The 12246-nt window shown below is 44.3% G+C and overlaps 1 protein-coding gene across 8 annotated transcripts in view; it reads right to left on the bottom strand.

Moving 5' to 3' along the window:
- The window catches only part of grin3ba (glutamate receptor, ionotropic, N-methyl-D-aspartate 3Ba), a 179377-nt gene that overhangs the window by 39304 nt on the left and 127827 nt on the right, over positions 1-12246 (bottom strand). For 6 of the 8 annotated variants that reach the window (XM_077562151.1, XM_077562141.1, XM_077562178.1 and 3 more), the window contains one exon: positions 2931-3658. In XM_077562151.1, coding sequence (XP_077418277.1) covers positions 2931-3658 — 728 coding nt within the window. Of the gene's footprint in view, positions 1-2930; positions 3659-10336; positions 10444-12246 lie in introns of all 8 variants that reach the window. The other 2 variants (XM_077562169.1, XM_077562197.1) reach the window with 1 other exon arrangement.

Raw genomic sequence — 12246 nt, 5'->3', positions numbered from 1 at the left:
GATCTTTCTTTATTTCTGACACATATGATGATTCCACGATGTGTTAAACCACCAAAGTATGGCGCCAACTACTGGCGAGGAGGACTTGATTTTATTGCCCCAATTATCAGTACCTAGTGGGGATGTTCAATGGCACTTTTTTCCCCCAGAAAGAAAGCAGTAAAGCACTCAACTTTTGAGTAGTCAGAGATACCGTTATCAAGCAATTTTCTATTCCTCTAATTTGTAATGACTGTTTCCTAAAATGGCCATTGCAAGGATATACAGTACCTTCAAATACGTTTGATACTTTGTAAATGCTTAAATTACACACCAGCAATAGGGTTGAAAAATAATATATAATATGCTAATTAATTCCTTCTTAGAAAAGTGCAAAATTAATTTAGAGTTCAATAGTTAACTCACAATTACTCACAAATGTTGTATTTGTTTTAAATGTACAATAAAATATTTTTTTTAACTTTTCCTACTTGTGATAGCATAAAAGTTTTAAAAAATGTTAATAAAATAGAAATATGGCTGCATCTTTTCTTTGTCATTGATACAGTAATTTCATAATAATTCAAAAAATTGCGTTAAATTAAAAAGATGTACTGTATTGTAAAAAAATTGTTGGTCATTATTCTGCCACTAGATGGCATAATTGCATTTGTAAGACGGTGAAAGATCAGTGTATTTTTCTTTTCATATTAAGAGCTATCTAATCTTTAACATCTTTATTTGAAATCCTACACATTTTTAAAATTGTAAAATACAACTTGAGTCTCCACAAATATATGCATTTTTTATGAAATTTATTATTGCAAAATTTTGACACAGACTTGTCTGCTGCGTTGCGACTGGAATTCCAAGTAAAGGCAGTCATTAATAACGCATTTAAAAAAATTTGTGCTGTTAGAGGAACTTAAAATGAACTCAAATTAACACACATTTTGAATGTATAGTTGATCTCATTATTAGGAAATAAACATTGCAGCCTCTTCAGTGAATAGTTAGCTTCCACAAAAAACAACACTTAAAAAAATAAATCACAAGTATAGGCAAGTTTTGTGCACAGTGAATTTCAAATGGACTATATTAACTTTCCCACAGCCGTCGTCGCCACCTTTTGATTCTCCGCCCAGCCAGGAGAATGCGCACGACAACTTCTAAAATGTCATTTTGTAGACTTCGCCACAGACAGCTTAACAGACTTACTTCTTCCACTTCTGGCAACAGAGTCCCTCTGCTCATATTGCCTTGTAACCCTCAACACTCGCCCGTTAGCCTCCTACTCAAAACGGTTCTGGCACGACCCGCGCTGGCTTTAACTGCAGACGACGGGGACTCTCTCCGGTTAGCGATTATGTTGTTGGTGATGGCGCTCAGCCGGCGCTCGCATCACTCCTGATGCAAATCCTCCTCCCTCACCACCCGAGAAAGGGAGGGAAAAAAAAAAGCCGTTTCATCCATTGTGTCTTCTTAAAAATAACCTCCACGTCAAACTGTCAAGAGCGCAAGCTAGTCCGCGCGGTGTCACGTTGATGTTCCCGTGCATCACTCTCAGCACAGAGAGCTGTGTAAACATGACAGGATCGCGGCTTTGTTACACTTTAAGTGGGAAATGTTAATGGCTTAATATGTAGCTCAAAATGCGTGTGCGCGTGTGCGCGCGCGTATGTGTGCGTGAATAGACGGCAGCCTGACAGGAACCCTTGGAAGCTGTCAGACGCTCTTTTAAATCTGCAGGAAGTGAAGGAAAAAAGCGGTAGAGGCAAGTGACAATGACACCCCAGCGTCTCACCCCCGTCCCCCCGCCCCCCCACTACCATTCAGCCCACGCTGTTGTGGAAAATCGGGGCTGGGAAAACGGAGCCGAAGCACACCAAACTTGTCACTCATAAAGCTAATAGGCTGCCACACATTTACGCTGTATGACGCTTGCCAAGCAAACCAGTCGAAAAAAAATACTTTTTGGGTTTGAGTTTTTGACATGTGGGACGGGATATTAAATTTTGGTGTGCATTAGAATAATAATGATGCCATATGTTGTTGTAAAAGTCTTTTTGTTTTCGTACAGTTGTTGAACAAAAAATGTAAAAAGACTTTCCATAAAAATAAATAAATTAATTAATTTATGGCAGCATTAACAACTCTTTGACTGCCAAAAACGTTAAACAACGTTTAGTAAAATCCTATGGAGGAGTGCCAAAGACGTTAAAAGACGTTTTTTTCAAAACAGAGGTGAAACTAACCATTTTCTATTGTTGATTACTGAAAAATGGAATAAGGTAGAAACAAACTTTTTTTTCTGATGAAAGATGAGAGTCCAATCTTTCATTTGGCAGTATGTGTGTTTCCATAGTCCAAACACATAATTTTCTGTGGACCTTGAAAGATCAGTCAAAAATGCTTAAATCGGCTGGCACCCACGGCATCCCTTTTCTGAAAACGTCTGGCAGTCAAAGAGTTAAAATAGTTAATTAAAATCCAAAGTCAATTTTTATTCAATTATGAGGACATTTCACATTTAAAAATTTTTTTTTATTATGAAACTTTTTGAGCGCAATTTTCATACAATTTTAATGCTTGATTCGGGCATTGATGAGATTTTACAAAAATCATTATATTGTTGAAGTGAACATGTTCGATTTTTACTTTATGTAATCTCAATGTTTTGTTTTCTTAAGTTCTCTACAAATAAAATTGAGTTGACAGTTTTTGTCATGTATTTACAACATCATTAAACGTTTGTATTAAACATTTTCAAATTGATCAAGGATTTTTGTTTTTAATAGATCATACTTTTGGTCAGAATGCATGCACTGATAATGCCGTAAAACTGATTCAGTTAATAATAATAATAATAACGATTTATATTGATTGATATGATAGAAACTGGGGGCGGAATCCATTCAATTTTGATGATAAACCGTGAATGAGTGCATTACCTGGACAGGTATCGCCCCGAAGAAGGCGGTTCTCGTCGCGTTGGCTTGTCGTAACAGTTAACCATGTTCTGTACGAGCGCCAAGTCGGGCCTGGCCACGGCCGCCACGGTGACGGCTCGGCCAATCAGCTGCAGCGCATCGCGGATGTAGAAGCTGATGGGCTTGCGTCCCACCTCTCCGTACGCCAGCAGGCCGAGGGGACCCCCCAAGGTATGCAGGGAGTCCGGCGACAGCGGGTACCCCATGATCCACTGCAGCGCCGGCAGCGACGAGGCCAGCCGCTGGGCGACCCGCAGCACAGAGGAAAGACACTCCGGGTCCGAGCCCAGAAGGAGGACGCTGGAGACGGGCGAGGCGGCCCGCAGTAAGCGTGCGGAGAGGATCCTCAGGACCTCTTCCTCCCTCTGGCCCTCCCGCCTCTCCTCGCTGGCCTCGCCCCGTCCGCCGCCGCCGCCGCCGCCGCCGCCGTCCAAGACGTGGGTCAGATTGACCACGTCCCAGAGTTGCCAAGCGGCCCCGCTGTGAGTCTGCAGGTGGGACAGCAGACCGTCGCTGCCTTCCTCCCAGCCGGGGCAGAGCACGGCCGCGCCGCCCCAGCTGCCCTCCTCCAAGCCGCCCCCGTCCCGGTCTCGGTCCCGGTCTCCGTCGCCCCCCTGCAGGACGGCCAGCAACAGGCCGCCAAGGGAGGACGGAGGCACGCGGGCCGACATTTGCAGGTGGAATGCGTTCTGAAAAAAAAAACAAAAACAAACAAACAGGAAACAGAAAGGGAACATGTTAACATCTGCGATATGTGTGGAAATCGTATTCGCAAGGACCAACAGTCGGACAAAAACAACATAAGACAATTATAATACAATCATAAATAACAAAATCTTTTTTCTCAAAGGCTTTTGGCCGCTGAGTTGGCGGCCCACATTTTGCGTTTACAAAACTAACAAAAACTAAAATTATATCCAAAATAAATGTGATTTTCAGTATATTTATTTAACCAAAATAAGGTCGTTTGACAGTGTGACGTCATCTAGCAGCAACCAATAGAAAAGCATCTTCAGACGACATCACCCGCTAGGCAACAATTTTGCCTGCGTGACTTTTTGACTCGCTAGCTTTTTCCATTTAAGTCAGCCAAAATGCCGCATTAGCTAAGAAATGCTCGACAATCTCGACAATTATTCATAGCGACCAAACAGGCTTTATTAAAGATCGCCACTCTACTAATAATATTAGGAGGCTCTTTAACCTTATTAGCATGTCACAGCGGCATGATAAGAAGGCAGTTATTATATCGTTGGATGCAGAAAAAGCTTTTGACAAAGTTAACTGGTCCTTCCTCTTTGCTGTTTTAAATAAATTTGGCTTTGGGAAATCATTTATCCACTGGGTGTCAGTATTATATGATTCTCCCAAAGCTACAGTTACTACTAACGGGATTATATCTAAGCGCTTTATTTTACAGAGAGGCACAAGACAGGGATGCCCACTATCCCCTTTATTATTTGCAATATTTATCGAGCCACTTGCAATAGCCATACGCCAGGAAAGAAGGATTCAAGGAATTCACTCTGGGGTAACAGAACATAAAATTAATCTATATGCCGATGATATTTTACTTTATCTAGAAAACCCGGCGATTTCGTTAGGGGAAGTATTTAACTTAATAACTAAATTCTCACAGTTGTCAGATTATTCTATTAACTGGACAAAATCAACACTTCTACCTATTACAGAAAATTCATGGAACCCTGCAAGCCAGGACCCACATTACTCATTTCCTATAGGTAATTTAAAATACTTAGGCATAAAAATCTCACCTAAATTAACTGATTTAATTCATTTAAATTTTTCTCCACTTCTGGATAACATTCATAGTGACTTGGAACGCTGGAATAATCTTCCTATTTCTTTAATAGGACGAATAGCCACCGTTAAAATGAAAGTTTTACCTAAAATAAACTATTTTTTCTCAATGATTCCATTTAAACCTACGGCTAAATGGTTCCAGTTGTTGGACTCAGCCGTTACAAAATTTTACTGGAAAAAAAAAAAAGCAAAGATTAGTCTATCTACTCTTCAGAAAAGTAAATCCAAAGGTGGCCTAGAGGCACCAAATTTTATGTACTACTATATAGCTAACCAGCTACAATATATCGTTCTATGGGCACAACCCAACAGAGATACTAACTGTTGGCTGGAACTAGAACAGAAGGATTGTAATAACCTCAGACTTCTAGATTTACTCTTTATTACAACATCGATTAAGCGACATAATTGTTTTAAAAACCCAATGATCTCCGCCACCCTGACTGCTTGGTGGAAGGCATTAGAAATTACAAAAGCCCAAGTGGAGCCCTGTGGGCTTTCTCCCCTATGGCATAACCCTGACTTTCGAATTAACAACCAAACGTTTTATTTAGGTGTGTGGGAGCAGAAAGGAATCACACATCTTCACCATCTCTTCTCAGATAATATGTTTATATCATATACATCTTTGCTCCAAAAATACAAAATAACAAACGGAAATTTTTTACATTATCTGCAAGTTAAAAATATGATAAAGAAACAAATTCCAACACTTCAGGGTACGCTCCAACCGCCTGGCTTAGCTAAAGATATTACCAAGCTCTCTCCGACAACAACAAAAAAACTTTCAAAAATATATAAGTTACTTTCATATACGGATAAAATGTCTTTACCCATCTTAAAATGGGAGACAGACTTGTCTATAGCTCCGGAATCTGACTTTTGGATTCAAGTTTGTGAAAATGCATTTAAAATGACAAAACACACAAATTTACAATTTATCCAATACAAAATAATCCATAGAACATACATTACTCAATATATGATGAAGAAAATGGGCCTCTCCGACTCCGACATTTGTCTCCAGTGTTTACAAAACACTACAGACACTTATTTTCATGCTTTATGGTTATGCACCCCGGTTATGTATTTCTGGACTAAAGTCTTAGAAAAACTTTCCGCTATCTTGGACTATAGGATACCTTTATCTCCAAACTTGTGTTTGCTAGGTGACCTAACAACAACTGACCTACCGCATAAACAATTTCAATCTACACTTGTAGCCCTTACTATCGCTAAAAAAACAATTCTTGTTAACTGGAAAAATAAACAAACTCTGAATATCGACCAATGGTCTAACCTCCTCATAAATCACATTTTAATGGAAAAAATATCGGCCTCAAATAAAAAACAAATATCAAAATTCATAGAAATATGGTCTACGTATATAGAATATTTTAACCTAATTCTGGTTATTTAATTCTGCCTGTTAGCGAGAGCCACCACATTGTGATAACTTACATTGATGTCTCTGCATTTGGCAGTTTGTTACTAATGGTTGTGTTTTTATAGTCAGGAACCCAGTTGCTGCCAACAGGATCGAACAGATTCACCTCCAATGGGCACTAAAGGCTAATATTCGGATTCACTGCATGCCAGGGGACTAACGCTACAGGTGCTGTCCCCCCTGGCTGGGCGTGGGCGGGTCTGCCCCTCTGTTGGCTGCTGGGTGGCGGCTGCGTCTTGGTCGTTCCCTGGGTCTCGTGGTGGGTGCTGTGTTGCGGGGCTCTCCCTGGTGTCCGGGGCGGCGCCGCCCCGGCGCGGTCCGTCGCTCTGGGTCCGGCGACGCGGGTCGGGGCCTGTGGGCCGCCGGGGTGCCCCGTGGTTCCCTCTCCCCTCCCCCTTCCTCCCCCTTGCTTCCTCTCCCTCTTCACCTCTCCCCGCCCGTCCTCCGCCTCCCTGTCCCTTCTCCCTCGTCGCCCTCCCTCCTCCTCTCCCCCTCTCTCTGCGGCCCTGCTGCTGCCTCCTGCCCTTCCTGTCGTCTCCTTCCCCCGTCCCCTCCCCCTCCCCTGTCCGCCCTCCTCCCCCTCCCCTGGGCCGGGGGTTCCGTCCGTGGCCCGGGTCTCGGCGCTCCGGGAGCCGGGGGAGTGGGCGGGATTGGTGTTGTGCCCGCCCCGCTCCGGTGGGCCTCCGGGCACTTCGGGCGGGCCCCGGTATCCGGGGGGCAGGCCCCGCCGGGGTCCCGGTGGGGTGGGTGGGGGTTTTGGTGGGCGGGTGCGCCTCCCCCCCCCCGCCCGGTTGGGGGGGGCCCAGCTGGTCGCTCCTCTTAACTCACTGCACTAGTTTTGCACAATACATTTTAGGGCACATAACACACTTTGGGGGGGAGTGGGGTGGGGTGGAGACACCGTCTCCGCCCTGCAGCTCCCCTCCAAATTTTAATGCACCACACAACTGGGGGGGGGGGGGGGGCATCGGTTGGGGCGGCCGCGGTATGAAGCAGTGCTGCGGTCGCCTGTCCGTGTGCACCCCCCCCCCCCCCCCATTAATTTATTTTAATGCACCACATACGCTCATTGACATGCCTGGGGGGCGGATGGATCGGAGCAGGGGGGGATATCATTTCCCTCTGCTCCGGTTCACCTGCCCCCAATTTTAATGCACCACACACACACACTTATGTATATACACTGGGTGGGGTCACACACACGGTTTAGGGGTAGAGTTCGCCAGTCGGCGAGCTGGCGAACTTAGTAACAGGGTTAGTTTTTCACTTTGATCGTTGGGGTGACGACCGGGGCCTCTCCCCGCTGGGCCTGGGGTTCGGGGATGCCGCCCGTCCTCCGGTGCCCCCATCTCCCCTTCTGCCCCTGGTGTTCCGTCCCTCCGCGTGGTGGGGTGGGCGCGGGTGCCCTCTCCGCTCCGCTGCCCGGCCCCCTCTTCGGCGCGGATGCCTGGGTGCGGTGTGTCCCCGGGGTCTGGGGTCGGGGGCTGGGGGGCTGTCGGTTGGTGGGGGTGGGGGCGGGGGGCGGGGGCGGCTTGGTTGGTGGGGGGGGTGGTGGTGGGGGTGCCGGGGTGGGGGGTGCTGGGGTGGGGAGGGTGTCTGGGGATTTGGGGACCTGGGGGCGGTTGGGGCTGGGTTGGGGTGGGTGGCGGGGGTGGGGGGCGGGGGGGGTCGCGGGGGGAGCGGGGGTTGTGGGCCGGTGGGGTGCCTGGTGGGCCTGCAGTGCCCCGTCCTGCTGCGTTGGGTTGGGGGCGCGGGCCGCGTTGGGGTGGGGGGCGCTCCTGCTCCGGGGTTTGCTCTCCGGCCGGTGGCCCCTGCGGGGCCCGGGGGTCGTCCTTTGGCGCGGCCGCGGCCTGGGGGGCCCTGAGGTGTTGCGCTTGCTCTGTCCTGGCGGAGGTCGACGGCTCCCCTCTTTGGTGGAGATTTTCATGCATGCTAGATCCACCACACCAGCATCTATCGAGACTCAGACACAATTTGTTTCTCCCTCAGGTCATTGATTCGGTGGAGGCTGGTGTCTGTGGATCTCACTCTGCTTCGTCTGTCCTTTCTACCTTTCCTCAGTTTCTCCTTTGGGCCCTTGAGGTTTCCCTGATTTGTTGGAGTTGGGATGTCTTTGGGGTTGGTGAAGGTTAGTGGCCCGGTGGGTGGTGTCTGGTCGGTGCTGGGCTTCGCTTTTCTTTCTTTTCTTTGGTCCCCCTTTGGGTCTCCTGGCGGCCCCACGACTCTGGCTGGATTTTGAAGTGTTCGGTTTAGGTGAACGGTATGGGAATTCTTATTTATTTTTATTTTTTTTCGCACGCACGCACGCACGCACACACACACGCACGCACACACGCACAAACACACATACAAAAAAAAAAAAAAAAAAGGGAGAACAATGATGATGACATTTCAAATGATCAATACTGAGATCTCCCAAAAAAGAAAAAAAAAAAAAAAAAAAAAAAAAAAAAAAAAAAAAAAAAAAAGAAAAAAAAAAAAAAAAAAAAAAGCTAAGAAATGCCGTTATTTTTTTCAAATTTTACCACAGTGTCTTTAAAATATTGCGCACAAGTAATATGCATTTTTTAAATAACTCAAACTAATAAAAACTAACAGAACCACCCCAAAAAAAAGTATTAAAACTAACTCAATTTAAAAAACAAAACTAATCAAAACTAACGAAAATGAAAATTCCAGAACTATAATAACCCTGCTTTCAAGTGAAGTTTGAAAGTAAACCTAATTTAACCTAATTCTGGTTACTTAATTCTGTCTGTTAGCGAGAGCCACTACATCGTGATAACTTACATTGATGTTTCTGCATTTGGCAATTTATTATTATATTATATTATTAGTATGGGATTTTTTTTTTAATGGGCTTTAGGTGAACTGATGAATACACACACGCTCGCACACACACACACACACACACACACACACACACACACACACACACACACACACGCACATACTCACCCACATACAAAAAAAAAAAAATATATATATATATATGTGTGTATATGTATATATAGTATATGTATATATATAAAAAAAAATAAAATAAAAAAAATAAAAACATTTATTAATTTTTTTTAATTTATTTGTTTTTTAAAAAAAAGGAGAGCAATGATGATGTCAAATCGAATGAACAATACTGAGCTCTCCTGATAAAAAAAAAAAAAAAAAAAAAAAAATGAAAGCAAACAAGCAACTGTAAACAAGCGCCGACACGCTCACACATCTGTTGACGACCGTTGCAGAATGTCCAACAGTGCCAAAACCTGAACAAAACGGGCCTGTCAGAAATGTAGCCTGTTAAAGCAAAAAAAAAAAAAAAAAAAAAAAAAGCAAGGACCCCGCAACTGTCGAATAGTGCTGAAATTCCTCCCATCAAAAACGGCGCCGGTGCAAGTATGCCACGGGAAAGGTGCAAGCATCAAGCCCCAATAATCTCCAGTATTATTTATTTTATACAAAACACACAATTTGGAGCGGCCACCACTGACGGATAATTCAAGCTAACAGTCATTATTTTGGTTTCCAATCCCGAAGCTCAAAAACCGTGAGGGTCACTTGCTAACCGCTCAACAAGCTCGCTGGCCTGGATGAAGCCACCCTCACGTAATTTCAAGCTACGGTTCGAACACATCTGCTATCATCAGAAGAGCGTTGCATCACTTGGATGTGATTTTTAACTGCAATTGTGGTCTTAAGCACAAACAGCCACTCCTGAACCCGTAAGGATTTTCTTTCCGACTGCAAAGACAATTTTGTGGGTTTTCAATAAAAGGTAAGTAAAGTATGAGCTGGAACTTCTCCCAGACGACTTTGGATGAGAACGTTTCATAAAACGTACGAAAACACGGTGAGAACGCACAAACTCCACTTGAAACTGAGGCAGCCACTGCGGGACGTGGCGTTCAACCACGAGTCACGTGTTGCCTCCTCGAGAAACGATCGGCATCTGCTCACACGTCGCAGCCTGCTCTGGTAAATTTCCATTGCGGATTTGAGAGGATGGAAAAAAAAAACACTAGGCAGGTTCCAAAGACAAACGCATTTGATTGAAGAGGCCAAAAGAGAGAAAGATTGATAGATAAGTAAGCAAACACACATTGTGAGCCGAATGACATCAAATCCTTTTAACGGCGCCGTTGATGAGCACAGGTGGAAAAAAGAGGCGAACAAATTGACACTTGCCGCAGTTCTTCGTCATAAGGCCTGGCGGAAAAGAAAAAAAAAAATCCAATGAGTCAAACAAGGAGTTGGTGAAATGAGACCCTGCACTTAAAAGGAACCCGGACTAATGACAAGTTTGCTCTATAATATTTATGTATTTATGTATTTTTCAAAAATCATTTCCAGTTTAATACATTTTGTCGACATTTTAATTTGGACGTACGCCGCCATTGTTATCTATGTGGCAAGGCATTCGATGCGTAGCGACGCAGAATGGCGGCCGACTCGCTGCCAAACAATGCGAGACGCCGATAAAGAAAGCAAGGCAAGCCTCCGTAGCGTTCCTAAAGGGACGATCAAAACTCTTGAATGCGCCTGGTGAATGACGAGAGCACGGCGTGGGGTGGGGGTGGAGGGGGGGGGGGGTGAATCTCGTAATCCCATGTTCCGTTAGGAACGCTACAAGGCTTACCTCGCTTTCTTTATAGACATTTCAAGTAAGGTTTTCAACCCGTATATTTTGTACGAACACAATATAATAAAACTGCGATGAATGGTGGAAATACGGCAGTGAGATATGCGTGCTTGGGAAGTACGTTTTTTTTTTTCCTGGAGAGCTCAGTATCAGGGATGTGATTTGACCAAAGTGAAATTATCTGAAAATTTAGCCGGGGGTTCTGGGGGCCGCCGGCACCCAGCTAGGTCCAGGGCAGTGCCCTGGTGGGGGGACAAGGGGGGCTTTGCCCCCCGGAGCTCATGGGTTTTCCGTGTTTTTAAGTACTTTCAATGCACTCACATGACAAAGAAATAGACAAAACAACAGCATAAATTTTCAATGTATATTGAACTATCCCATATAAAATGGCAGTTTTAGTCAACTCAAAATCAGTCACATTCAAAAACATTGGACTGCCTTTGCTTTTAAAAACTATCACTGAGAATATCATCATATCTAGCTAATGTGATTACTAAGTTAACACATGAATAATGTTGAAGAGTTCAAATTTCATGAACAAATAATTGTATCATGACCAAATGAAAAGTAACTCATATTAGAGCATACCACAAATGTCTTTGTTATAGCAGAAGATGTTATCTGTCGGAGTCATGTGCATACACAATGAACTACTAAAAAAATAAATAAATTAATTAATTAAAAAAAAAAAAAATAATATTTTTTTTTTTTGGGGGAGATAAAAAAAGCGGAATTCTGCGAATTAGCGGAAAAGTCACATCCCTGCAGTATTGTTCATTCTGTAATTTTACCGATTTGACATGGCATCATCATTGCTCCCTTTTTTTTTTGTTTCCTAATTTATTTATTTATTTTGTATGTGGGTGAGTATGTGTGTGTGCGTGTGAGTGTGTATTCATTAGTTCACCTAAAAACTATTAAAAAAAATCCCATACCGTTCACCTAAACCGAACACTTCCAGCCAGAGTCGTGAGGCCGTCAGGAGACCCGAGGAAGGACCAAAGAAAAGAAAGGAAAGTGAAATCCAGCACCGACCACCCACCGGAAGTACGTTCTTGAGACCGGGCTTACCAAGACCCGACTCTGCCTTCTTGATATTGAGAAACGGCCATTGATCGCAATGAAGGGAATTTGTGATTGTAAATATCGATCCGGTTAAACATTTCTGATTGTTGGCCGCGACTGTTTTCCAAACAATTCCGGGAAAGGGAAAAATCAAATATAATAATGACATCCCACACCAGAAGATAATCGCTTCTCATAATCTTTTAGGCCCTCCCGACGATCGAAATGCTCAAATTCAGCCCGATCGCGATGCGCGTATCCCGCTTAATCCGCCGCATGGCGCCGGGCTTGGCAGGGTTCGACAG

The sequence above is a fragment of the Vanacampus margaritifer genome, chromosome 1, assembly GCF_051991255.1.
Source record: "Vanacampus margaritifer isolate UIUO_Vmar chromosome 1, RoL_Vmar_1.0, whole genome shotgun sequence".
Lineage (NCBI taxonomy): Eukaryota > Metazoa > Chordata > Actinopteri > Syngnathiformes > Syngnathidae > Vanacampus > Vanacampus margaritifer.
This window is presented reverse-complemented; position numbering and strand designations above follow the sequence as displayed.